This window comes from Fusarium phalaenopsidis, assembly GCF_050370095.1.
Source record: "Fusarium phalaenopsidis strain FUZ10S chromosome Unknown contig_32328, whole genome shotgun sequence".
NCBI classification, from domain to species: domain Eukaryota; kingdom Fungi; phylum Ascomycota; class Sordariomycetes; order Hypocreales; family Nectriaceae; genus Fusarium; species Fusarium phalaenopsidis.
This window is the reverse complement of record NW_028145393.1, coordinates 194,274-218,340: the sequence shown is the minus strand read 5'-3', so window position 1 is coordinate 218,340 and position 24,067 is coordinate 194,274. Positions and strand designations below refer to the sequence as shown.

Genomic DNA, 24,067 nt, shown 5'->3' with positions numbered 1-24,067 from the left:
GGCTACTTCACGAGGTAGGCATCCTTGTGGACCTCTCACAATCGACACAGGACCCCCGATGGCTCCAAGACTGACAAATGCGCCTTGGATATCTCGTTGACCGACTTGCAACTATTCTCATCTGTCAGCTCATCCCAGACAAACTTAGGGGACTTTACATACCCGCACAGCGCCATGGTGGTCCTGAACTCCCTGAGGAGGATGCGAAGAGCGAGATCGACTCCATCTTCTCCATTGTACTGCCAGACAGTCAGCACCGACCAGATGTCACTTGGTCCTCAAGGCTGACTTACCGCCAGTCCCCAGAGTGGAATTCTGCCTGCGAGACAAAAGTCTGCACCTAGGGCGAGAGCTTTAAAGATATCTGAGCCCCTTCTGAACCCACCATCGACACCCAGCTTGATCTTGTTCCGCGCCACAGGCGCGCACTCTCGCAGAGCGTCGAGGCTTGCGGGAACGCCGTCCAGCTGTCTTCCTCCGTGGTTGGAGATCAAAACCCCATCGACTCCATGTTCGATGGCGAGAGCAACATCCTCGGCGCTGGTAACTAGAGACATGCAAGTCAGCGGGTGGTAAACAAGGGGTGGCCCTGATACATACTCCCTTTCAGCCAAATCTCCATCTTTGTATGCTGACGGAGCCACTTGATGGCTTCCTCCCACGTCAGCCGGGGGTCCACCTTGAGATAGTCTGCATCATGATGCATCACGCCGTTCTCATCCGCAAGCATAGGCATGGTTATACCCTCAGGCACTCCCCAGTTGTTACGATGTTCGTTAGGCCTGATGCCCAGGACAGGAATGTCGACAGAAACCAAGACAGCCTTGAAGCCAGCGGCTGTACTCACATCAGTATGTTGAGGCTCGGATCAAGAGCAACAATCGCGTTTAATCTTACCTTCAGCTCGCTTGGTGATTTCAAGAGTCTTCCGGCGATCCTTGTAGAAGCAGATATGAATCATGTACGGATTACCTTGGCCCTCGGCAACAACATCTTCGAGATTCATACTCGAGTATGAAGATAGAGCCATGGCCACGCCGTTCTTGGCTGCAGCCCGCGACGTGGCAACCTCTCCATCAGGGTGGGCCAACGCATGCATGGCGGCAGGGGAGAATCCAAACGGGAAGCTGACCTGTCAAGTAGTCAGAGAAACAACTCTGAGTCTTCCGAGCTCTCTCGACTTGCCTTGGTGTCAAACATGGTTGTCGAGGTATCAACGGTGCCCACGTCCTTGAGAGTCCGAGGACGCAGCTTGTAACGATTGAAAGCATCCTCATTGTCTTGGATACTGGTTTCTGTCAGTCAGGAACGCTTTGTCCCATCTCTAGACATAAACAGGGCCAACTCACGTCAAAAGATCCATAGAGCCCTCATTGAAGTAGTCTTAGAGAGCTGCCGTCAGCAATGGAGCGGCAACACACTCATGGGCAAACAGACATACCTCTTATAGAAACTGGCAGTTTCGCACTACCCTTCTCTTTGAGGTCTTTGATGGTAAAGACATTTTCGTCGAGGGATGACAGACAGATGGCCATTGCGTTGTCGTTTATGCAAGACAGGCAAACTTTGAGTGTTTGAGTCTTGAAGGGAAAAGTCCGTGGTAATGATTCGTTGTTGAGCCGTCCACCTACTACGCAGTATATAGCTTCAATTCGACTGTTGAGAAGATAACATGGCCAATCTAAGTGCAGCTGTTATCTCTGACATGGAATGACAAGCCGCCCAGAATCAGTCTACGCGAGAGAGTACCAGGCTGAAAGTGTATTGGAAGGTCGCTCCAGGTCATCACTTGCCTTGTTTGGAATCCAACCTAGAACGGAAAGGTGCGTGTATTTAAGGGTTGGGGTTAGCGTATAACTCTGGCTAGTCTCTCGTGGCGAGATTGCTGACATTGTCTCGCTTGGCGGTATGGACCGGCTTTCCTCTTTAGAAGTGATACTGGGCGGGTCTTGGCTGATTATGTGGTCTAGGAGGTGAGAGGTCAAGCCCAAATACCACCGGGTGCTCCTTGTCCAGTGTCTGGGATGCTCATCGGTCAAGGATGTCTTTGGCGCTGTTATTCACCATGCCCGGTCCAGATCAAGACAGACAACTTTACCATTCCAATTCAACCGAGGAGGCCCCACAGTGCCTCTCAGAGTCACAGGAAAACGATGTTTGTCAGTGGGTATTAGCTCAAGATGCCCTCGGCCTCCCTCCAACAGCCCAAGAGGTGACGAATTTCGCATCGAGAGTGCTGATCGCCATTGGACAAACTGGACAGATGGATGGAAGATGGCTGGAAGGATTTTTACGGAGAAATCATAGGCTCAAAGCGACCCAAGGTAAGATTGTAGCCCACGTCTTGATAGCTCCGTTGCATAGCTAAGTTCTCCCAGGAACCGTGCGTGCGGCCACGCCAGTCAAAGGCCAGGGACATACTCGAGAGGATCTTTTTCTTAGTGGTCGTGATATTTATTATGGAGGTGTTGGAGTAAAGTGGCCCTGTGTTTAAACGAGTGCACATGGTGGATGTTCTACGGCCAAGTGGAAGACACTACCCTGAAATCATTTGTCAAAGTAGACTGAAGAGGCAGAAACCAGCACCTCCATTCTACATTGAAATGCCGCTGGGCCATAGGAGTACGAGTTTGATATCAAATGAGATGAAGTGACGAAACAAAGGAACTTGACCACCGTTGCCTATCCAACTCTCCATTAGTATCCATTCACGATTTTAGTAAACACCGAGCTGGCAGGAAGAAAAAGAGGCCATGGTATGAGAAAAAAAACCCTTCCAAAATCTCCTCTGATTATTTACTCAGCCCTGAACTTCACATATTTAGGTACGACAGGTGTGCATGAAATGTATCGGTAGCTAAATCGTTGTGTCCTTCCTTGAACAGAACAATGCCCGGAATTTCTCATCCCCTGCCAAGCTCTGCATTCTAGGTCCGTTGTCTTGAGTCTTGAGCTGCCGTACATTCTCTGTTTAGACAGAGCCTGAGTTGTCGGCACAAGACCAGGGCTTTGACCCTCCAGACCCGTTGTAGGAATCAATGATACCCACGACAGAACCATATGTCCCTGCAACCATCAAAAAGGTACCCAAGACGATCACAGACACACTGAACAGAACCATGAGGATCCACTGGAGAGAAGGGCTTCCTTTCCCTCTGCTCCAGTTATCATAGAGCCACATACAGCCCATTGGTTGGAACGACATGAGAGTGCCCAAGAGGGCACCGATAAGGGAAACGAGACCTCCAAAGACAGGAATGGCACTGGCGATTACATAGGCCACAAAGGCGGTACCAAAAGTGCAACCCAACCAGGTCGCCCAATGAATCATGGTGTTGGCGGCCAGGTGCTTGGAACCGCGCAAGACGCGGACAAAGACATATTTGCTCGGGACCTAATTTGAAACATCAGTATCTACCCATTACTCAAGTTACCTAGGCTTACTTACATGAATGGTCAAAGTTGTCGACACAACCAAGCCGGGAATCGCGATTCCATAGGCGACCTTTTTGATGGTAACGCCAGCTGAGCCCAGGGCGGGTGTTGCGACATAAGAACCACAGAAGTAGTAAACAACACAGCCAATGACCACATATGTGATGGTCACAACCGCTTGACAGAGTAGTAAAGACCGTGTGTAGAGACGAGGGTCTCGCATCTCGGCCGCGATGGAGAAGAACGCCGGGGTACCCGCATACGCAAACACGAGAGCACAAACCGACGTAATAGCATCTAGGAATCTCGGGTTGTTGACAAGTTTATAGTCGGAGACCCAGACACCCTCTTTAGGAGCCGTGACAGGGCGATCCTGAATACCAACCGCCACCGTGACGATCAGGACTGAGCGAGTTAGACGATATACGACATTTTGAGAGGATTTCTTACTGGAACTTATCAAGCAGACCAGACCAACCCAAGCCAGCCAGCTCATACGGCTCAAAGTGCGTATACTCGCAAATCCAAAGCCCACAATAGCAGCGATGGCAACAAAGATGGCAGTGCAGGCTCCATGGGTTGAGACGGAATTCAAGCCAATCGATACTCCAAGCATGCCGGAGCCGGACACAAAAATCCAGTCTTACAGTTGTCAGCAGAGTTCACCAGAGTGTGACAACAGCAAGGAAGCCAAACATACAGAGGCAGAATCCGACACCAAGGATCTCCCGGCCAATAGGCCCAAACATCAACTGCCCTGCATCAGCAATACCATAGACCTCACGATGGCGGAGCTTGAAAACTCCAACCATCCAGTCGGACCAGGTGGTAATCGCAGCGACGATAATGAGGCATATCAACCCCGGTATCATTCCCAGAGTGTCAAAGGCGGCCGGGATAGATAAAACACCTAGTCCGATCTGCGTCTTCATCATCAAGGCCGACGTTCCCAGCCAACCGACCTGTTTGGAGTCAGCTTTCATGTACCGTTGGAGCCACGGTAGACTCACATTGCGATAGTTGGGGCCATCCTCAGTGATTTCGCCAAAAACAGCATCATGAGCCGTGTCCTCGTAGACCTCGCCGTTCTGGGACGGGACCGGTGCCAGATGATGAGGATGATCCTGGTCTTTTGTTGACTTTGACATGATTTATGCGAGATGATAGGTCACAAAGATGATAATGTGGAGATGAATCAAGTATGAGGTTATCGGACTCTCAGTGCTGATGAGTTTTGATGGTTCGTGGGGAGATTCCCTGGGCATTTATGTGCTTCTAATACATGGCCCGTGAGCCTGGAGCAAACTAAACTCATGGCCGATGGGTGACTGATCCAAGACCCCGGACAACTCCCTTGAAGTTCAGGTGTGGTTATCTCGAGCTCTACTCTCTCCTACTCTCCGGTCATTGCACAGCCTTTGCGATCGCCTCGACACAAGATCTAGCTAATGAAGTTTGATGGCAGTAGGCCAATGGGGTTCTCCGCGCTACTATCTTGCTGGCCGGGGATCCCGTCCATTCCGCCCGTATCCCCGGCCCCAGATAGGACTCACTCGCCTGTTGCGGGGAACTTCTCTAGTCTCCGGCTCTCTCTCCGTGTGGCGTTAGCTTACCCCAGTCTAGCAAGCTAAACGACAGGATAAGTCGGTCAAGGAGTAACCTTCTGTTTTCGGCCAGAGTAACTCGAGCCAAACCAACGGCTTCAGGGGCGGAGTACATGGAACAGAGGCTTTGTACAGGCACTTTGAAGGTCACTCACGCTTAGATGCTTTTTACTATACAGTATCCGTAATTACGTGCCAACTAAAGATTGTCGTGACCGCAAGGGGGCTGACTTATCAGCACCCGATCTTGCAGGATGGAGCCCAGACCTCCAAAGAGGCCGGCGTGCCATATTTTGCTAGTTGAACAACGTATTCCAGTGTTTGACTCCTGGCATGGCAGCTTCGGCTACTCAAATCGGCTACTGGCAGGCCCTTATACCCGACCCATCAGGCATATAATCCCCGAGTCTCTACCCGGCTTCTTTGACCATAAAGCCGGACCCTAACCACAGCTTGACATGTCCTCCCAAGCCACGCCTAGGGACGACAACGATGGCGTGGCCATTGCCACCAAACGGCCCCGGGCGAAACAGGCATGCCGGGAATGCAATGCCAGGAGGATCAGGTGCAATGCAATGGAGTCCAATCCATGTTCCCACTGCAAGGTATCGGGAGCTTCGTGCCAGCTGCTCCCGTCGTTGAGAGGAAGGTGGGTACGGTGTCTTATTCGGTACGATGAAAGGAGCGTCTCGGCTGACATAGGTCTCCTCTAGATATCCTCGGAGACGAAGGCCAAAACGCCCTACCAAGGATCCCGGCTCTGGGAAGGCGAAAAGGCAGTCACCATCTGACTCTCGGGCGCAACCTTCACAAGTCATCGGCAAGGAGACAAGGGCCCAAGAGAGAGCTGTTGCGGACGATGCGGCTCTTGTACCAAGGAGCCCATCACCTTTGACTGAAGCGAAAGATGCCTCGGGAGTCTTGTTCTTTGGCGAATCCAACTTCCTCACATTGGTGCCTGGCAAGGGAGAGACCAGGGGACGCTCTGACTCGAGTCTTGATGATCCTAGCACAACTACAACAAGGTCCAGGATGGTCTTTTCCGTTTCGGACACCCCAGAGTCAGCTTCCGAGTACATGTCGCCCGTTGGTATGACAACCAGTCAGTATCTCCGTAGTGAGGGAGCCCTCACCATACCCAGCCTCGCAGACTGTATCCCAGCACTCGAGTCATATTTCACCTGGTTTCACCCTTGCTTTCCCGTCATTGACAGAGCAGATTTTTCCAAGAAACTAGCCACCTCTAGTGTTTCCTATCTTCTACTTCAGTCTATGCTCTTCATTGCCGTCACGTATTGCGATGAGAATGTAGTAACTGCTATGGGCTTCAGCGGCAGGACTGAGGCAAAGTCAGTACTCTATGCCAGAGCTAGACTTCTCTTCCATGCAGACTGGGAGAAGGATAAGACTACCCTCCTACAGTCTCTGTTCCTCATAAGCTTCTGGAGAGGGGGCCCTTCTGACGTGCGGGACGTTCGGTACTGGTTAGGCGTGGTCATTGGTGTTGCGGAATCAAACGGCCTTCATCGATCGTAAGTTAACTACATCTCCAAAAGCTTGCCAACGGCTGACATGAGTCCTGTAGACCAAGGTTGACCACAAGAGACTCCAGAACTGCTCGCCTCAGGAGACGTATTTGGTGGTCCATCTACGTGAGTATTGCCGTCTTGCAAGAAACCGATCATTAATGACCTTGTCCCTAGGTTCGCGAAAGGCAAGCCGCTGCTTCTCTTGGGCTCCCCAGCCGGATAAGAGACGACGATTGCGATGTCGAACCGCTGAGTCCAGAAGACCTCGTGTCTGACTTTGAAGGAGGGGAGGACGCGATGTTTGGTTCATGCACCCCTGAGCACGTCAAGTATGCTGTCAACATGGTGGAAATATCCAGGATTCGTGAGCTTGAGAATCTGCCCCCTAGAAGCGTGGCTGACATGGCGCAGTTGGCCAAGTAGTAGATGTCTACTTTGCTCCCAGGAGGGTTCCTTCGAGACATGAAGTTCAAGACATTGAAACTTGCCTTGAAGCATGGCGGCTGAATCTCTCCAAAGATTTTGACATGGAGACCAAGAATACGAGACCGTCAGTCTGGGAGCATTTGCTGATGCTCGCCTACAAGTAGGCACTCGCTCGTTTCCTCCAAGAAAGAAACTGATCACCCGTAGCCACGTGAGGGTTCTCATGTATCGCAACAGCTTCTTAAAGCCACATTGTGATTCCAACCAGCTCCTTGTAAATGCCGCCTCGAATATCAGCAGGATAGCCGAGGACATGCTTGAGCAGGGGGTCTTGCGCTATGGGCAGATGCATTTGTACATCCCTCTACCCTATTTCCTTCGGTATACGCGACGCTAATGAGCATACAGGGTCACAAGTCTCTTTGCCGCACTTTGCATTCACACGATCAGCATCAAGAGGGAAGTTGGGGTTCAACGACGCATCGCAGAGCATCGCGCCCAAATGTGTCTCCTCGGCCTCAAGGAAATCCAGAAATATTGGAGAATCAACAACAATATTCTGGATCTTTTTCTCAATTATCTCGATGCCTCCATTGCTCGCAAGCTCCGTTCATCAAGGGACGATGGAGACTCAGACAGCAACACGGCTGCTTCAAAGCCGCAGGCCTACGAGGCCGAGAATCTGGTCGGGGTACATATTCCAGACTTTCAACACCAACAAGGCACATTTGAGCAGGACGAGTACTTCAACCTGGTCTTTGGGTCGTGGGATCCAGGCGAGATGGCGACAAACTTAGACCTTGAGTGGCCGCTCACAGACCTGGAGCAGATGGAGGGCCTTGACTTTCTGAGCCGTTCACTTTGATAGGAGCTTTATACCAGAATTCTATAGCCGTAATCATGTTGAAATCTCACTGGGGCTTCTTTCTATCCACCAGGTCGCGTACGATTAGGAGCGCTCACCCCTCGCTAATTCATCCTCATCACTCACTCGTCAACTCCACGAAAGGAGTCTCCAGGTCTATCACCAATAATTAGGTGCTATTTAGATTAATGGTAGTCCTCGCCTGGTAATTGGAAAGTTAGATCGCACCGAAAGTCCCAACCTCCTGTTCAGCATGGTTACCTCATTACGATGCGCACTATAAAGGACCATCATCACCCCCAACGGTATGTGATGCCAGTACTAACGTGATATTTCCCCAAGCTCATGTCAATATGGAGCTTTACCGATAGGGAAAAACGGCTCCTCGCCGTCTGTTTCATCATTCGTCTAGTAGCCAGGCTTCGGCCTCTCGCAGCTTGATCAACTCGCCTTCTTCCCTTGTTTGTAAGCCTTAAGTTAGTTGCGCCATTTGGCCAATCCCAGCAGTCTTCGCCATATCGGTCTCTTAAAAACGAGTCATAGTTATTAAAAGTCTCACCCGCTTTGGCGCTCTCCTCGGCAACTCAACACGTCGAATGGATGAGAGGTGACGCTGCTGGCGTACCCATGTTAAGACGGAAACATGGTTGCCCGCTACCAAGAGAATTCAGACGACATAAAGTAGGCTCAGGGCTCTAACTAATGACTGCTCCGGACTTTGGCCGCCCACACGCAGCTTGTGGCAGATGTGATCTGTTAAGATGCCCCCACCGCATTCCCTCAGACCCCGAAGGCCTGCCAAGTCGAACCAACGGCTCCGAGTGGTTCAAGCATGCGATGAATGCAGGAGGAGAAAAATTCGGTGCGAGAGGCTACGTGGAGGCTGTGAGAATTGCTCCCATGCTGGGTTGGAGTGTCGAACCAGCAAGAAACTGAGGCGTCGCGTGTTTTCACGCCTCGATGCGGTTCTTTCCAAGAAACCAGCACGCAGATGGACCTTTGAAGAAGAGCTGCAAGGCTTTACTTTTGAACCTGGTGCGGTATCCTTTTTGCGCAAGAAGGGTACCGCTGATACTCTGCATGAATCCGTGGCGACAGAAACAGAAACGGGTATCAGCGAAAATGAGTCATTTCTCGATCCAGAGACCTTATCACATACTCCAAAAGCAATAAGAGGATGGTTTGGGAATCTCCCTGGTCACCATGTCGTTCTTGGTGAGTGTCATCTTTATCAACTGGTGTTGTCAATCACCCCTGACGGTGCTTCGACCGCTGGGTGCTCACACTGATCTTTGGCAGCGCTGATATCCTGAAATAGAGACCACTATCCCCCATACCTTGGAGGAGTCCTCGGTAAATAATTTCCACATGTGGGGAGATATGCCAGGTCCAAACAAGGCTCATCCACCTGCCATGTCTACCCCCTGCGAGACGCCTCTTCCCGCGTCTTTCTACGACGCCTGCATCGAAACCTGGTTTACTGCATGGCATCCTCTCTTCCCGATCATTAACAAAGAGGACATGATCGATATTGGCGAGCGCTCCATGGTCAACAATATCCAGCGGCATCTCATCGTCAGCATCACCAGCCGGTCCTCGTTAAATCCCAGCGCACCTCTGCTTGTTTTTTGCGAGAACATGTGGCAAGGGGCTCTTGACGAGATGATGATGGACACGACCATGGATGTTCTACACTGCATCATGTTGGCCCTGGTGTACTCCCTTTTGCGGGGCGACGGGGATAAGTGCCAATATTACAAGGGTGTTGCGGTAGGTCAGTTGTACCGGCTGGGATTACATCTGGATCTGGCGCCTCCTTTCTCCAGTCCCCTAGTCTTGGAAAGACGACGACGGACATTTACCGTGTTCCACTGTTTAGACTCTTTCTCTGCCGCCGCAAATGGCCTTCCCAGGCTTCTGGATGACAAGCCGGCGAGCTTCTCCAGCCAGCCTGCCACTGGGGATCATTCAAGAGAGGATTTACAGGCCTCGAAGCGAGGTAATTGGTGTGCGTCCAGGGATGCCCGAACCCTCCATCATTCGAGCAAGATACTTGCCAGGGTGATCAAGAGCCTGTACCCAGAGACCGCAGAACCGAAGCAGACACCGCCAACATACCAAGCTATGGTGGAGTTGGGCAGTGAATTAAATGGCTGGCGCACCGAGATGCTCGAGCCCTTGGCCTCTTCATCAAGCAAGGTAGTCTTTGTATGCGCCCCTTCCCACAAGCCATAAATGTATGAGCACTAACTAACGTCTCATTCAGGATGTCATCTATCACTACATCCGCCTTCTCATCTACTTTTCCGCTCTTGAAGCGGATGGGCACCATGAATATCTGGCTGCACTGGCTGTCCTCGAGATGTCGAGTTGGCATATTTGCCAAGCTCTCAACGTCATGAAAATCGATGACATCCACTTTCCGCTTTTCCTTGACAAGAATCATCTTAGAGCGATCTGTACCCATGTCCAAAAGCACCCAGCGATCATTCGTGCTTGGTGTCACGAACCACGGCCCATGACAGCATCACACGTTAGGGACGATCCGAGGCTGAAAGAAAGACCTGAAAACGACCATGTAGCGCTTAAAATACCTGGTATATCCTTACACACTACATACTCGTGCTTATCGCTGATCTCTCGTCAAAGATGTCAAAGATGATGCTTTCGCCCATGTCTCGACACAAGGGGTCCAGGGTAGCGCCCAACACTACGCAAAGTCTGACTGGGATGTTTTTGTTGGGACTCTAGACAGGGGTAGCAATAACATTCACGAACGCATTTACGGCGGAAATGGCTAGGTTGTGGTCATGAGCCAGAAAGGGGCTCAAAACGGCCTTGAGAATGTCACCCAAGCTGTCCATCAAGCCATTGCAGTCCGCAGAATACACATCACAACGTAGGTTAGCTAGCATGGGGATCTTTTGGGCTCGCCAATTAGGTATATAAAATTGGTGGCGATGTCATGGTAGACATAAATAGTCTGCTGGTCGAAAGTAAATCACCTCGTCTGCCTCGACTCTACTGCTCCTCCTCAGCATACTCCTCCTGGGGGTACTCCTCGTCGTAGGCCTCGTCATCGACGCCGGCCTCCTGGTACTGCTGGTACTCTGAGATAAGATCGTTCATGTTGGACTCAGCCTCAGTGAATTCCATCTCATCCATACCCTCACCAGTGTACCAATGCAAGAAAGCCTTGCGACGGAACATGGCGGTGAACTGCTCACCAACACGCTTGAAGATCTCCTGGATAGCAGTCGAGTTTCCGACGAAGGTGGATGAGATCTTGAGACCCTTGGGAGGAACAGAGCACAGAGTGGTCTGAACGTTGTTGGGAATCCACTCAACGAAGTAGGCAGAGTTCTTCTGCTGAACGTTGCGCATCTGATCCTCAACCTCCTTGGCGGAAACGCGTCCGCGGAAGATGGCCGAGCAGGTGAGGTAACGGCCGTTGCGGAAATCGGAACCGGCCATCATGTTCTTGGGATCGAAGAGCTGCTGGGTGAGCTCGGGGACGGAGACGGCGCTGAAGGCGTGCGAGCCACGGCCAGTGAGAGGAGCGAAGCCAACCATGAAGAAATGGAGACGAGGGAAGGGGACCTGGAAAAGGAAATCAGTCAACAACATGCATCTTTGATCGATCGAGTTGCATAGGGACTTACCATGTTGACGGCCATCTTGCGCAGGTCGGAGTTAAGCTGTCCGGGGAAGCGCAGAGAAGTGGAAACGCCAGACATGACGGTGGAAACGAGGTGGTTAAGATCACCGTAGGCAGGGTTGGCCAGCTTGAGAGTACGCTTGCAGATCTCGTACAGAGCCTCGTTATCGATACAGAAGGTCGCGTCCGAATTTTCGACCAGCTGATGAACGGAAAGAGTAGCGTTGTAGGGCTCAACGACGGTATCGGACACCTTGGGCGAAGGGGCGACACTGAAGGTAGCCATCATACGATCGGGGAACTCTGGAGAGGTGATTAGCAGACGAAACTGCGCGTGATGTCAATGATTAAGCTCTTACCCTCACGGATCTTGGAGATCAGGAGCGTGCCCATGCCGGAACCGGTACCACCACCGAGAGAGTGAGAGATCTGGAAGCCCTGGAGAGCATCACAGCCCTCGGCCTCACGACGAACGACATCAAGGACCTGGTCAACCAGCTCAGCACCCTCGGTGTAATGGCCCTTGGCCCAGTTGTTGCCGGCGCTCGATTGTCCAAACACGAAGTTGTCGGGTCGGAAGAACTGTCCATAGGGGCCGGAGCGGACGGTGTCCATGGTGCCGGGTTCCAGGTCGACGAGAACGGCTCGGGGAACATACTTGTTGCTGGATGCCTGTGGGAAGCTCGATCAGAGACCGAGACACGGATTGGGTTGGATCATGTCACGCGATGTCGTGTGTACCTCGTTGAAATAGACATTGATACGGTCCAGCTGGACGTGGTCGTTACCGTTGTACCTGATCGAAGCGTGAGAAGAGGACGACGAGACGGTCGGCTCGAGAGGGTTGCCTACACGCCGTTGGTGTCGAGGCCGTGCTCGCCCGCAATCGTCTGCCAGAAGGCAGAACCGACTTGGTTACCCTGCAAAGGTGAGGTTAGCAATAGAGCGACACGAAGGTGGCACCATGGAAAGGGGCAGATAAATACGTACACATTGGCCGACCTGGAGGTGAACCTGCGAGGCGAAGAGAGCTGGATTAGCACACAGACGGTCTAGCAAGAACGGACAGGAGGCAAGCTCACAATCTCGCGCATGGTGGGCAGAGCTTAATCGGTCTCGTGAAGGTGTTTGGGTGAGGGAGGAAGACGTTCTTCGATGGCGTCGTGTGAAAATTAAAAGAACGCGGGAGCGGTGAACAACGAGGAGGTGTAGTGGGTACCTGGCCAGCTGTCTAATGAGACGGCTGACTAAGGGAGTTAGGCGAATATTTCTGTACCGGGGATATCCATGCGAGCTAACACATAACGGGGCTGGTAAGGTGCCAGCAGTGCAGAGACGAATGAGGGGGATGATATCTGTGAAAAGCGATAAAAATAATGCAAAAAAGGTAGAAGAATGGATAACAATCATATTCATTATTCTCCCAAGATAAATACTCCATATCGGCAAGGTTGTATGCTCAAATCAAGACCAAAACTCCCCTCCCACCAGCCACACGTTACTGCTCAAGCATTTTAAAGCTAAGCTTCTCACTGACGGCTGTCAAAAGCGCACTGTCTACATTCTGCCTCTACTCCCTAGCTAAGGTAGCATCAGCACCAGCATCAACACTCGTGCGTGCGTTGCTTGACTCTTCTCCCCCGCAACTTGGAATCCAGGCCTGCTACTGTGTAACTTTGCGGCTGACGCCTCACCCATCATGACTCGCGCTCACTCTTCAAACGAGTCTGGGGAATGCATTGAGCTATCCGCGTTCTAGACTAGACAACCGCTACCCCGCAATCCCAAGGTTGAGGGTGTGGGAGGCGACTCGTGGCGACTCGTCCCTCTTAACTGAGAGGGCACCCGCCTCGAGGAGGCAAGCAAGTCTTTTTCTGTTTCTGTATTGTACCGCCAATTCGTGATTGTGCTGCCAAATCTGGCCAATATGTCGAGCAATGGCTTCCTCGTCCCGGACTCATACGTCTTTCACGCCCCCAACGATGTCGATATGAACTGCTCCAGCATCTTTTGGGGATTTTCCTTTGCATTCGTCTTCTTCGCCGCCCTCCGAGCCGCCACTCAGACCTTGGATACATGGAGACGAAAGCGCCATGTCACGGCGTACCTCGTCATGATCTGGGTTGGATGGGCAGTGAATATCGTGCTTGGTGCTTTCGCTTGGTGTTTTCAACGTGGATTTATTAAACCAAGGTGTGTATGCCATCCGTCTAGTAGCAGAGAGACTTACCAATGGCCCTCTTGCAGCTTTCAATTGTTCTTCCTTATAGGTAAACGAGTGCCGAACCGCCACGTTACTTGAGAATCCATCCGCTTACCACTTTATCGTATAAGCCTGTTTCTGGTCGCTTCAGATCCAGCTTCTCACGCAGATCATCGTCAACCGTCTCGCTCTTCTGACGCCCAACCCCGCCGCCGTCGCTCGCCTAAGATGGGCAGTCTTCTTCCTCATATTGCTGGTCAATATCAGTGTCATGGTCACCTGGGTCCCCGCCCAGCTTCAGATCTCACACAAGTGGATGCGAATAAGCGAGATCTGGGAGAGATGCGAAATGGCCATCTTTTCCATCATTGACCTATCGCTTAACCTGCGCTTCGTCCAACTGGTCCGAAACCGGATGGTCAGTCACGGGCTCAACAACAAGTACCTCTCCTTGTTTCAGTTCAACTGTGGCATGATCTTGGCCTCTATTTCTCTCGACGTAAGCTTCTCCCATAGTCTCCTTGTCTATTGCTGCCAGAACGTTCACTAACCGCGTGCCCAGATCGCGCTCATCGGGCTCATGTCCTTGCCCAGCAAGCTTGTGTAAGGACCCAGTCGTTGACCTAAACGTGAGCCATGACTGACCTATTGCGTGTAGGTACCTACAGTTCCATTCCCTGGCCTTCTTGGTCAAGCTGTTCATCGAAATGAACATGTCAGATCTCATCACCAAGGTTGCTCAAGACCGCAACCGCAACGGAGACAGAAACAGCCGAACACCACCGGCAGACCGCATTCTATCTCTTGCTACAAAGAGTGCACCCGGAAGACTCAGGGCAGCTCAGGTACCAACTGGCAATGGAAGTGTGGTTGAGGTGGGCCCGAAACGACGCTCTTATCCCGCAGACGGACGCATCCATATCACGGTCGAGACCGCGATAACTCGCAAGTCGATTGATAGTGAGGATGAAACTGCAAGTCAAAGGAGTCTAACAAGAGGGATGTGATTGTTTTTTTATTTTGTACCCATTTGTCTTTTCAGCCTGTCGCGGAACTTGTAATAATGATCGAGGCCCAACTGCGCAACACGAGAGTTGGTTCTGAAACCTGCCCAGTTTTGATATCGCTCGCTTGCACAAATAATTGGATTGCTGTCTTTTTTGGCGGTTAACCACTAGTTCCACCTCAAAAAGTGACCCGAAACTGTACATCCTTGCCTTCTCCGTAGAGTAGGGAGAAGTCGTTTACCCAGTTGAAGAGACAAGATCCACACCCACTCCTCGCCCCAAACACATTCAGCTCAACGAGTTCCGTTGTTCCCTTGTCCTCGTCGTACAAGACGTCAAACGTGAACCCCTGTCTGAGCAGGAGATTATCGAGTTCGGCGTCCGGCTTGAGATCGTTCATGATTTGTTGATGAAGGGCAACGATGCCGGCCCAAATCTTGTCCGCCACTGGCTTCAACGCCGTACCTGGTCTGCAGTGGAAAAGCCAAGGCTTGTGCCAGCAGTATTGGCTCACGGCCGTGATGTTTCCGGTTGTAGGACAGCAGAACACTAGGTATTCGTGCCTACTGTCCATCCGAGCATCGAAAGGCAATAGTGTGATGTCGACGGTTTCCGACCCGGATTCGAGACTGTTCACAATGTCGTTACGTGCTCGATGCGAGGTCGTCAGACGAAGAATGATGTCATCCGTGGAGTGGAGTGATGGTCGGGCGGATCTCTCCATCTTCCATCTTTGGGCGAACAGCCCGTCAAGCGCATGAAGAGCCCCTCGGGTGTGAAGCGAAGAGACGAAAAGGGAGGAGAGACTTCATCCTTGAGATCTTCCTCGAGCGCGCGGCTCAACTCACCCGTGATGATGGAAGTTGCTGAGGCATCCACGAGGAGGCGGGCTTGGACGCGAGAAAGACGGACCGTCTGAACGGCCGACGGATCGACTTTTCGGGTCTGAAGGATTAGCGGAAGCCACCGGGCAAAGGCATAAGGCGCCTCTGAAGGCCTCGGTAGATTGGCGGGAACTTGGTCTGCAGGATGGAAGCTGATGTTGAAACGTGTAGCCCGCCCATTCCTACAGTCGTCTGCGACGTCGCTGAAGTTGATCTTGACTAGTTTCATAGCTGCCTTTGGTTTTGCGCTGTGTTGATTGAAAGAAGATGAAGAGAGGAGGGAGCCTGATATAGGTTCCTTATACCCCAGGTGCGCGACGTCTTTGGGTTTCTGACATACTTTATGGAGAATGAGTCACTGAGAAGCTTCTATGAACCATAGCGGCTGCAATAGGGGCTTTGGGTCAAGCACGTCTTTTTATTAGGGTTGCTTTCGAAGCGCTAAGCAACAGGCTTCACCCAATGACCTGATAAGTACTCAAAGCATTGTACGGGCCATAATAGATGAATCAATCATCTCTTGTGATACTAAGAGTAGAGTAAAATACAAAACAGAGGTTTCTGCCTGCTTGAAGCAAACTTTGGACAAGGTTCTGGGATGGGTTGTGTAAACTGCAGGTTGGAAATTTCAACAGGAGAGTTCACCTTAAGCTTCGCCCTTCGCAAAGTTCAGTGTATGTGGTGGCTCAGACAACCAAGCATGGGTTTCGAGCTGTTGGGCGAGGCAGGCAGATATAGATAGATGCCATCCTCTGCGAATAGGTAAACAAAGTCCCCAGTCACATCACCTATTCCTAAACATTTGACCCAAGATCCGCTTACTGTTCCGCATTTTGAAATGAACGACACTTTCCATCACTTTATTAAACTCCCTTGGGAGCTTCGAGATCAAATATGGAAACTCGCTATTCGACTTCCCCTTCCCGGGGTGCACATCTTCCAAATCTATGACCCAAAGTACGATAACGTCATTGGCAACAATATCGAAGTCTTCCTCCCCCATGGCTGCCCTGATGATCACCGCCTTGCTATTCCAAGGTCTAAGAACTCCTTCGCTAGCGTCACCCTCCTCGACAAAGGATTATGGAGCGCTTGCAAAGAGTCCAGGCTCGTCATGGAACGCCATTTCAGCCGCCTCAAGTGGAAAACTCTTATGGATAAAGACTGGGGGTCTTTCTGGTCTATGCCATTCGAGAAGAAACTCAATATGCCGCTAACGGGCCACTTCATAGGCCTCGACGGGCGTACGAATTTCTTTACCGTCTTCCCACACCAAGACCTCTTCATGCTCCAGCCGCTAAATCTGGACACAATTGATTGGTTCAACTTCACTACTCGTCACCCCCTCGCATCTGCGATGAATGGTTTCGAGACTGTCAAAAACATCGCGTTGGAATACAATCCGGAATGGGGGCTCGACATGATTGACAAGATCGCTGGCATCTTGTCCCAGACCGCTCTGACCAATGTTTGGATTGTGGATTGCAGCATCAGGCGAAAGTATGCTGTGGATATTGGGAAATTCACAACTAGAGAGGGGCAGGATGTGGCTTTCTACCTGGAAGACCGACGGTTAGTCGAGGTGGAACCCTGGATGACTCGAAGCGAATGGAAGACCATTGAGAACGACGCTGAATGCAGCGAGAGTATGACATTCAAGGACTCTATTGACTTTATGGCACGTGTCTGGGACCAGATCGGAGATGATGAAGAGCTAGAGTGGCACCAATGGATCGAGGCACCCAGGCGCGTAGGGCTTCTAGGGTGTGACTGCCTCTAAGGAGGCTACAAAGCGCTGCCCTTTAGATTTGGAAGATGTTCATTAGCAGCAGACTTCAATTCTAGCATTAATAGGTCAAGGTTGAAGAGAAATCACAAAAGATACTAAAGAGGGACGTCAAGTTTTTAACAACTCAGGTAATGGGCACTTTGAGCATGAGATTTGCTAACAGTAGATGGATAATTGCCGCTCTAGTAAAGAACATGATGCAAAATCTAGAACTTGACCTTGATTGTATAACTGCATTCGCTGTGCTGTATCTGTTGTTGCTTTCATCCATTCTCTCAACTATACATGGTTCACCCAAGCAGCTACACACCGCGACTATGTCATAATATTGACTGTATCAAGTCCCAAATGCAGTAATAGATATGCAACGCTTCTTTAGCCTGTTAATCCATAAACTTTCTCATATGTTGCTGTCATATTGGCCTCGCTTTGGCTTTGGACAACAATCACTTGATAACATCCAACGCCTCCTGACGGCATTACAAATCCACTCACAGACCATTCAACTCTGCAAAGACATTCCCTGTAAGGGTTCACTTGGCAGTTATTACATCCCCCCTGAGTTGTAGATGGGCCATTGGTAGCATAAAATATGTTCACGCTGCCATACCTGGCGTGATGGGGTAGCTTGGAATGGCAGAACCCAGACGCTGGTGAAACCAGAGGATAACGAATCCAACCAGGCTATACAAAGTAAATAAGTTACTGTCGGTACGGCTTTCGGACGAAAAAACATACACGTTTATCAGATTGATCACAGTCGACGCAATCCGAAATGTAATCTTGGGCCCCCATTCCTCATTCTTGATGAGCCGCTTTGCAAAAGCCACACCAAAGCCGAAACTATGACCTGTCAGCTATTACTGTATTGCTTTGATCAAAGATTTACCCACGATAAGAGACAGTAGAAAATGACAACAACAGCCACAAAGATCAGCTTGGTCACGGCCCTTTTATCGCTCGGTTTGATACTGATGATGAGCCACACAGAGGCAAAGATGAAGGGAACAAAGATGCCCGTCTACACTTCTGTTAATTTGTACATCCAAAATACCGAGGAATATGATTCATACCAACACGCAGAGTGCAAGCTCAGCGGGCCTTTTCGACTCGTTCTGGCTGTATGCGAGCGAGGCTAGAATGAGCGCCACCACATTGAGAACGGCAAGGAACGAGTGGCCTAAGGCGCAGAGATCCTTCTCGTGGCTGATTCGGTAGCCCCCTGCATGTCAGACTTAGCTTCGCTCATCGGAACCGGAGTAAGCCCCGTGCAGATACCAGCCATTGAGGTCATCGCAAGCTCGGTGAGATCACTGCAGCCTGTCAAATGCTTCATATGCCAGAAGTGAGGCTCTGTCGCATGGCTACATCTGGGTGAAGGAAGAAATGGGATCAACAATAAAACCTTGGGAGATCGACCTTAAGAAATTGGCTAGTAGCATGATTGTAAAGGACCTTGTAAATAGAGATATGGTTACCGCAGTGTCAGTAAAGCGGCCCCAGGATGCGTGGCATCGCCTCAAATGTCGCAGCGTCAACTGAGCCGTTCCGAAATACGCGATGGGCGATCTGAGACGAGAAACGATCGACTAAAGAGGAACATGACGGGGGATAGATGGTACTCGGCCTGTTACTGACCGAAGATATCCATTCAGCTAGCGATTGCATGAGTTGTGAACGATCTCACGGAGCAAGGGCAGGTCGGAGGACCCGTTCCGCTTCGCTGCCTTCGATAGAGTCAGTGCGGATCCTGCACCCAACTCAATATGATGCGCTTACGGACTTGGTGGACTTGATCGACTGTGTAGATGTCAGTGAGTGAAAGAATTGTATCAGGAGTGTATAGGACTTGGAAGTGAAAACTGGCTGGGATGTGTGTGTTGGGGACTTCGTACAATCTCTTTGCGGGCATGTTGAGTCTATCGTAGATAAAATGGCTATTGTGTTCTTTGTTATAGTTAAAGCCTAGCCCTTGATGAGATAACTGAGTCATAGATAGTAGATAGACTGGCGCCTGTGTTGCGGTGAGTGATGCTGCGCTATTGCATTGGCGCTCGAGGGAGCGAGCGGCAGGGATGAGGGTGGAAGCCGGGGCAATCGACATCGTGCCCATGTAAAGGTTCGAGAGGATCTCTGGTTGCTCGACCACTTGTGATCGGAGATGATTGAGTGGATGCCGATGCTGAAAATGCACCATTATTGATTGATACTGGATGGATGGACATGATGGGGCTGTTGGGTTTGTGGTTCGTACCTAGGTAAGGAGGTGAGGTGAGGTAGACTAGTGGTTGTATCCTCTACGCCCTCCCTTCCGAGTTCCATTACCAGTCGACACATCCAGGTGTGGGAGGCACAGCTTGTGTGTTTCTTTCCATAATTATGAAACCAGGAAGCCCGGCGACTGAGAATGGGGCAAGACATCCATCTCCACCTGAGGGAGAGACATTCTATGGCTGCCCTGAAACAGCTTCACTCGGCGTATCAAGATGCTCCTTCGTTTCTCATGTTATGAGATACTCTATGTGAGATTATTCTACATATAAGCTTCCCAAAGAATGATTCAACAAACAGTATGCCAATGCCAACAGCATCGTAAACCGCAAGCTTCGGGGTCTGGTGAGACCATCTCCGACGGCCTGCTGCAGCCAAGGACCCATTCAGAGAGCAGCGCAAGGGTGCATCAAGGGCATGCCCAGAAATACCCAAAAAGAGACAAGTCGATATTTTGTGCGGACTTGTACTCCGGAACACTATACGCGGCGAGAGACATGGCCGGGGAATCAAAGGTGCACCGAGAGATGTCGGGTTTTGACTCCATTACAGTGCCGAGTCCCCTCGGGGGGGGGGACCTGGATCTCTGCTCCACCAACTTTCACGATATTGACCAAGAGTCACCCCATTGTGGCCGAACAGAGCAGTGTGCAGGTGAACGCTTGGCGGCAGGGCTCTGATCGTGACGCCAGAAGCGAGTGGATACGACGGACCTTGAGTTCGAGTGAGACATGGGCAGCGTTCAGATTGAATTGATTCGTCATATTTTGCAGGGTGAGGATCTCACAAGCTGCAGATATGACACGAGCTTTCGATTGACGCCGCATAGCTATGGAGAAGCTGGGGCGGCAGAGGCGCACCCTTACAGCCCCAGATCTGCAGGTCTACATGTCCGTACGCTAGGCACAGTAGTTAAGATCCCGTCTGTCATCGCCGGAGCCACTGACGGCTCTTGTACCTGATGTTGTGACCGAGAAGATTTCTTGTTCGCCTGGGTGATGTTCTGTAGGCCGGTAGAAGTGTGATAGCTTTCGAGGGCTTACCCTTCAAGGAGTAATGCAACCATCCTACCGAGGCCAGCATCTTGTCAAGGCTAGCCCCAGTGGAGGCGCCAAGACGGGACGGGACGATGAACATGCAAGCATGCAGCCATGCGCTTTACGATTCGTTCCGGACCGACGATATGTTCTCGTCTCGCGCGGACTCAGCAATGCACAATCGCCGAGTGATAAGTCCGTCTTTAACGCCGCGCCCAAAGCCAAGACAAGAACCGAACTGATCGATCGACCTACCTATCTGAAAAGTTCCGCCTCAATCGAGCCCACGACCAATCACGACAGAACAGCAGCAATCATTCGATATGAGCTCTCCCGCCTCAACCTGTATGCATCCTGGGCGGAGAAGATCGCCTTCGAGCCTCGATAGCCGGACAAGATGGCTGTGTCCACTCATTAATACGGGGTATTGAGAGAATATCTACTCCACATCCTATGGACGGAAGCTCATCCACCACCATCGAGTGGAACAGCTTCATGTCAGGATTCGCCCCCGAGAGAGAGGGGTTGTGAGACATGGTCAACGCCTATGCCGACTCTTTGTGGGCCGACTGCCACGTCACGAACGAGCCTGCAGGACGTGGTAGACGGATGAACTTGAGATAGGCCATCTGAGTTCTGCGGCATCTTTCCGGCTGTCGAGTCTCTGTGGTGAAACCTCGGACAAGATGCAGGCCACAACTACGCGGAGTTAAGCGGCCAGGGCTGCATGTGAGACACCACGCACGGCCTACGGTCGATTGTGTGAGACATGAGGAGTTGTTGACTCAGGGTTGCAAGCGAGGAACGAGGATGCCCTGTGACACTGGAAACTATAAAAAGGCTTCTTTCGGTGCTCTTGTCACCGCGAGCCTCACTCTTACTCAACGTATCAGTTATTTTGTGTCTTCAAGCGATCTCAAGTTGCCGCCACACTCAATATGAGATCCCCTGTTTGGACCATTGCCGCCCTCCTTGCAGCCGGCGAAGTATCTGGCCTTGCACTCAACGACAGAAACCAGCACCGTCTTGGGCAGACCAAAAAGGCCACAGCCGAGGCGAAGCCGGAGACAAAGCATGAGACCAAGCCTGACGCCTCCTGGCTTGGGTGCGAGCTCTCTCGACCTATGGACCCTTCGGGGGACGGATTGCTGAGCTCGGATGAGTTGTTCTCAGGCCCCGAGGCGATCGAGGTCATGGTGAAGCGTCATCAGCCCCTTGTCCGTATACCTTCAGTCTGCTACGATGACCTCGGGGACTTTGAAGAAGATGAAAGATGGAAGCCTTTCCTCGAAATTCCTGGCCTCATGAAGGAGACATATCCGAATGTGTAAGTCATTCAACATGAACGTCAAGATGAGGATTATAGGCTAACATCATGAAACCAAGGTACAAATATGCTAGCGCGGAAACTGTGAATCGGTTTGGGCTCGTTTACACTATCAAGGGGTCCGATGACAGTCTTGCTCCCATCCTCCTAACTGCCCACCAAGACGTGGTGCCCGTCGAGGAAGAAACCTTGGATCGGTGGGAGTACCCGCCGTTCGGTGGCTACTACAATGAATCTACCGGATATCTTTACGGCCGCGGTTCCTCAGACAAGTCAGCCATCACCGCCTTGATGTCTGCCATGGAGGCTCTTCTCTCCCAGGAAGACTACCAGCCAACCCGCACAGTCGTCTTTGCCTTTGGCTTTGACGAGGAGTGCTCCGGTCTTCGTGGCGCCGGTGAGATCTCCAAGTACCTGCAGGAGAGATATGGAGATGACGGAATAGCTGTTATTATTGACGAAGGTGGCGCGGGCCTGGAGAGTATTGGCGATACCCTTTATGCCCTCCCTGCCGTCTATGAAAAGGGCTACCTAGATGTGTGGTTCGACCTCAGCGTTGTCGGTGGGCACAGCTCTACCCCTCCTCCAAACACAGCCGTTGGCATCATGTCAGAGGTTGCCGTCGTACTAGAGGACAATCCTTTCAGGCCCGAGATCCTCAGAAATGGTCCCGTGCACGAGGGTTTGGTTTGCTTCACTCGCTACACACCTCGAGCCCTCCCTACCCTTACTCAAATGATCCGCTGGGGCGACCTCAGAGGTGCAGCTCAACTCTGGGCCCAGGTCTCGTCAGAGAAGCAGTATGCCATCCAGACATCTCAAGCGATCGACTCGTTTTGTGGTGGGAACAAGATCAACTCTCTGCCCGAGTTTGTCAGTATGGGAGTCAACCACCGCTTTGCACCTCAGGACAGCGTCGGTGGTATCCAACACCGCATCGCAAACCTGGCCAATGAGGTCGCTCGGAAGTACAACATCCGAGTCGAGGCCTTCAAAGGCGACCGGGACTATATGCAATATCTTGAAGCTCATGGCATCTCCCCTGAGAGCGAGGACTCAAGGCCGTTCTGGAAGCCTATATACAGCGGCAAGCTCATCTTGGAGGCAAGGGAAAAGCACTACCCCACGCCTGTCTCTCCCACTAAGGGCCATGTCTGGGATATATTCACTGGCACCATCCGCCACTCCCTTGCTCAGCGGGGCACCAACGTCGTCCCAGCCCCTGGCGCCATGACAGGCAACACTGATACTCGCCACTACCTTGGTAGGTACCCTAATCCTGGCAAGTAAACTATTTTCGCTAACACCGGGCTCTTATAGATCTATCAAGGAACATTTACAGGTGGAGTCCTGGAAGCCTCAAGTCATTCGGCAACATCCACGGCATTAACGATAAACTTTTGATGAGTGAGCATGTAGACATGGCTAGGTTCTATTACGACTTTATCCGCAACTTTGACCAGGCCAACACTTATGACCAGGAGATGAAGGAGAGGAAGAAGGCGAAACAAATGCGCAAGGACTTGTAAGGGGGCAGTAGGGCTGATAAACGTCAGCCGAAGAGCCCAAGGAACTTCCTTAGATCGGCAATCATGTAGATGCAACCGGTCAAACCTGTATTAGCTGGTTCTGCAGGAGAAGCAAGAGGCCTTTTTTTGGCGAAGTTAGCTGACAGCCAACAAAAGCACAGTCAAGTCACTCTCTTGGCCCAACATTCATTCTCTGTGCTATTTGCAACACCACGTCCGAGTCCTGCGGTGCCTGTTCTGAGAACTAGTCTTGTACATCACTGCCACTACTAGGCTGATTTGAGTCACCATTTCCCTCTGAGGATATGGCCATTAAGATCAAGCGGAGGTCACATTGCAAACGTAACATGAGACAGATTTATCGGCACATGCAGGACCAAGCCTGCGGGTTACTTTTATATACATCGCTAAGATAATATGTACAGGTAGCGATCCACCACTCTCGTGTGGAAACAGATACAAAGATGCCAGCAATGGTATCATAGAAGAAGAAAACGAACAAC

The 24,067-nt window shown here is 51.3% G+C and overlaps 8 protein-coding genes across 8 annotated transcripts; 4 read left to right on the top strand and 4 right to left on the bottom strand.

Annotated features, from left to right (window-relative positions):
- Window positions 1-35: 35 nt before the first annotated feature.
- Window positions 36-1,535, bottom strand: LRP88_12751 (alpha-hydroxy acid oxidase; the record flags this gene model as incomplete). The annotated part of the gene is made up of 8 exons (XM_083249139.1): window positions 36-111; window positions 163-239; window positions 294-547; window positions 601-837; window positions 898-1,127; window positions 1,199-1,288; window positions 1,350-1,383; window positions 1,442-1,535. The coding sequence occupies 8 exons, from the start codon at window positions 1,533-1,535 to the stop codon at window positions 36-38; spliced, it is 1,092 nt and encodes a 363-aa protein (XP_083094941.1).
- A 1,436-nt stretch (window positions 1,536-2,971) lies between these two features.
- Window positions 2,972-4,583, bottom strand: LRP88_12750 (uncharacterized protein; the record flags this gene model as incomplete). The annotated part of the gene is made up of 5 exons (XM_083249138.1): window positions 2,972-3,394; window positions 3,449-3,840; window positions 3,892-4,077; window positions 4,136-4,397; window positions 4,446-4,583. 5 exons carry the CDS (start codon window positions 4,581-4,583, stop codon window positions 2,972-2,974), a joined length of 1,401 nt encoding a protein of 466 aa, XP_083094940.1.
- Window positions 4,584-6,071: 1,488 nt separating this feature from the next.
- Window positions 6,072-7,859, top strand: LRP88_12749 (fungal specific transcription factor domain-containing protein; the record flags this gene model as incomplete). Its single annotated transcript, XM_083249137.1, has 4 exons — window positions 6,072-6,571; window positions 6,625-6,691; window positions 6,743-6,987; window positions 7,403-7,859. 4 exons carry the CDS (start codon window positions 6,072-6,074, stop codon window positions 7,857-7,859), a joined length of 1,269 nt encoding a protein of 422 aa, XP_083094939.1.
- A 3,021-nt stretch (window positions 7,860-10,880) lies between these two features.
- LRP88_12748 (tubulin beta chain) lies at window positions 10,881-12,611 on the bottom strand (the record flags this gene model as incomplete). Its single annotated transcript, XM_083249136.1, has 7 exons — window positions 10,881-11,459; window positions 11,522-11,820; window positions 11,877-12,189; window positions 12,259-12,313; window positions 12,370-12,437; window positions 12,508-12,531; window positions 12,600-12,611. The coding sequence occupies 7 exons, from the start codon at window positions 12,609-12,611 to the stop codon at window positions 10,881-10,883; spliced, it is 1,350 nt and encodes a 449-aa protein (XP_083094938.1).
- Window positions 12,612-13,444: 833 nt separating this feature from the next.
- Window positions 13,445-14,727, top strand: LRP88_12747 (uncharacterized protein; the record flags this gene model as incomplete). The annotated part of the gene is made up of 5 exons (XM_083249135.1): window positions 13,445-13,710; window positions 13,765-13,787; window positions 13,852-14,219; window positions 14,283-14,323; window positions 14,379-14,727. 5 exons carry the CDS (start codon window positions 13,445-13,447, stop codon window positions 14,725-14,727), a joined length of 1,047 nt encoding a protein of 348 aa, XP_083094937.1.
- A 1,722-nt stretch (window positions 14,728-16,449) lies between these two features.
- On the top strand, window positions 16,450-17,391 carry LRP88_12746 (uncharacterized protein; the record flags this gene model as incomplete). Its single annotated transcript, XM_083249134.1, has 1 exon — window positions 16,450-17,391. The coding sequence occupies one exon, from the start codon at window positions 16,450-16,452 to the stop codon at window positions 17,389-17,391; it is 942 nt and encodes a 313-aa protein (XP_083094936.1).
- A 605-nt stretch (window positions 17,392-17,996) lies between these two features.
- On the bottom strand, window positions 17,997-19,312 carry LRP88_12745 (uncharacterized protein; the record flags this gene model as incomplete). The annotated part of the gene is made up of 5 exons (XM_083249133.1): window positions 17,997-18,084; window positions 18,139-18,243; window positions 18,294-18,421; window positions 18,474-18,622; window positions 19,180-19,312. 5 exons carry the CDS (start codon window positions 19,310-19,312, stop codon window positions 17,997-17,999), a joined length of 603 nt encoding a protein of 200 aa, XP_083094935.1.
- Window positions 19,313-21,646: 2,334 nt separating this feature from the next.
- LRP88_12744 (M20 family metallopeptidase) lies at window positions 21,647-23,564 on the top strand (the record flags this gene model as incomplete). Its single annotated transcript, XM_083249132.1, has 3 exons — window positions 21,647-22,035; window positions 22,095-23,299; window positions 23,356-23,564. The coding sequence occupies 3 exons, from the start codon at window positions 21,647-21,649 to the stop codon at window positions 23,562-23,564; spliced, it is 1,803 nt and encodes a 600-aa protein (XP_083094934.1).
- Window positions 23,565-24,067: the final 503 nt, after the last annotated feature.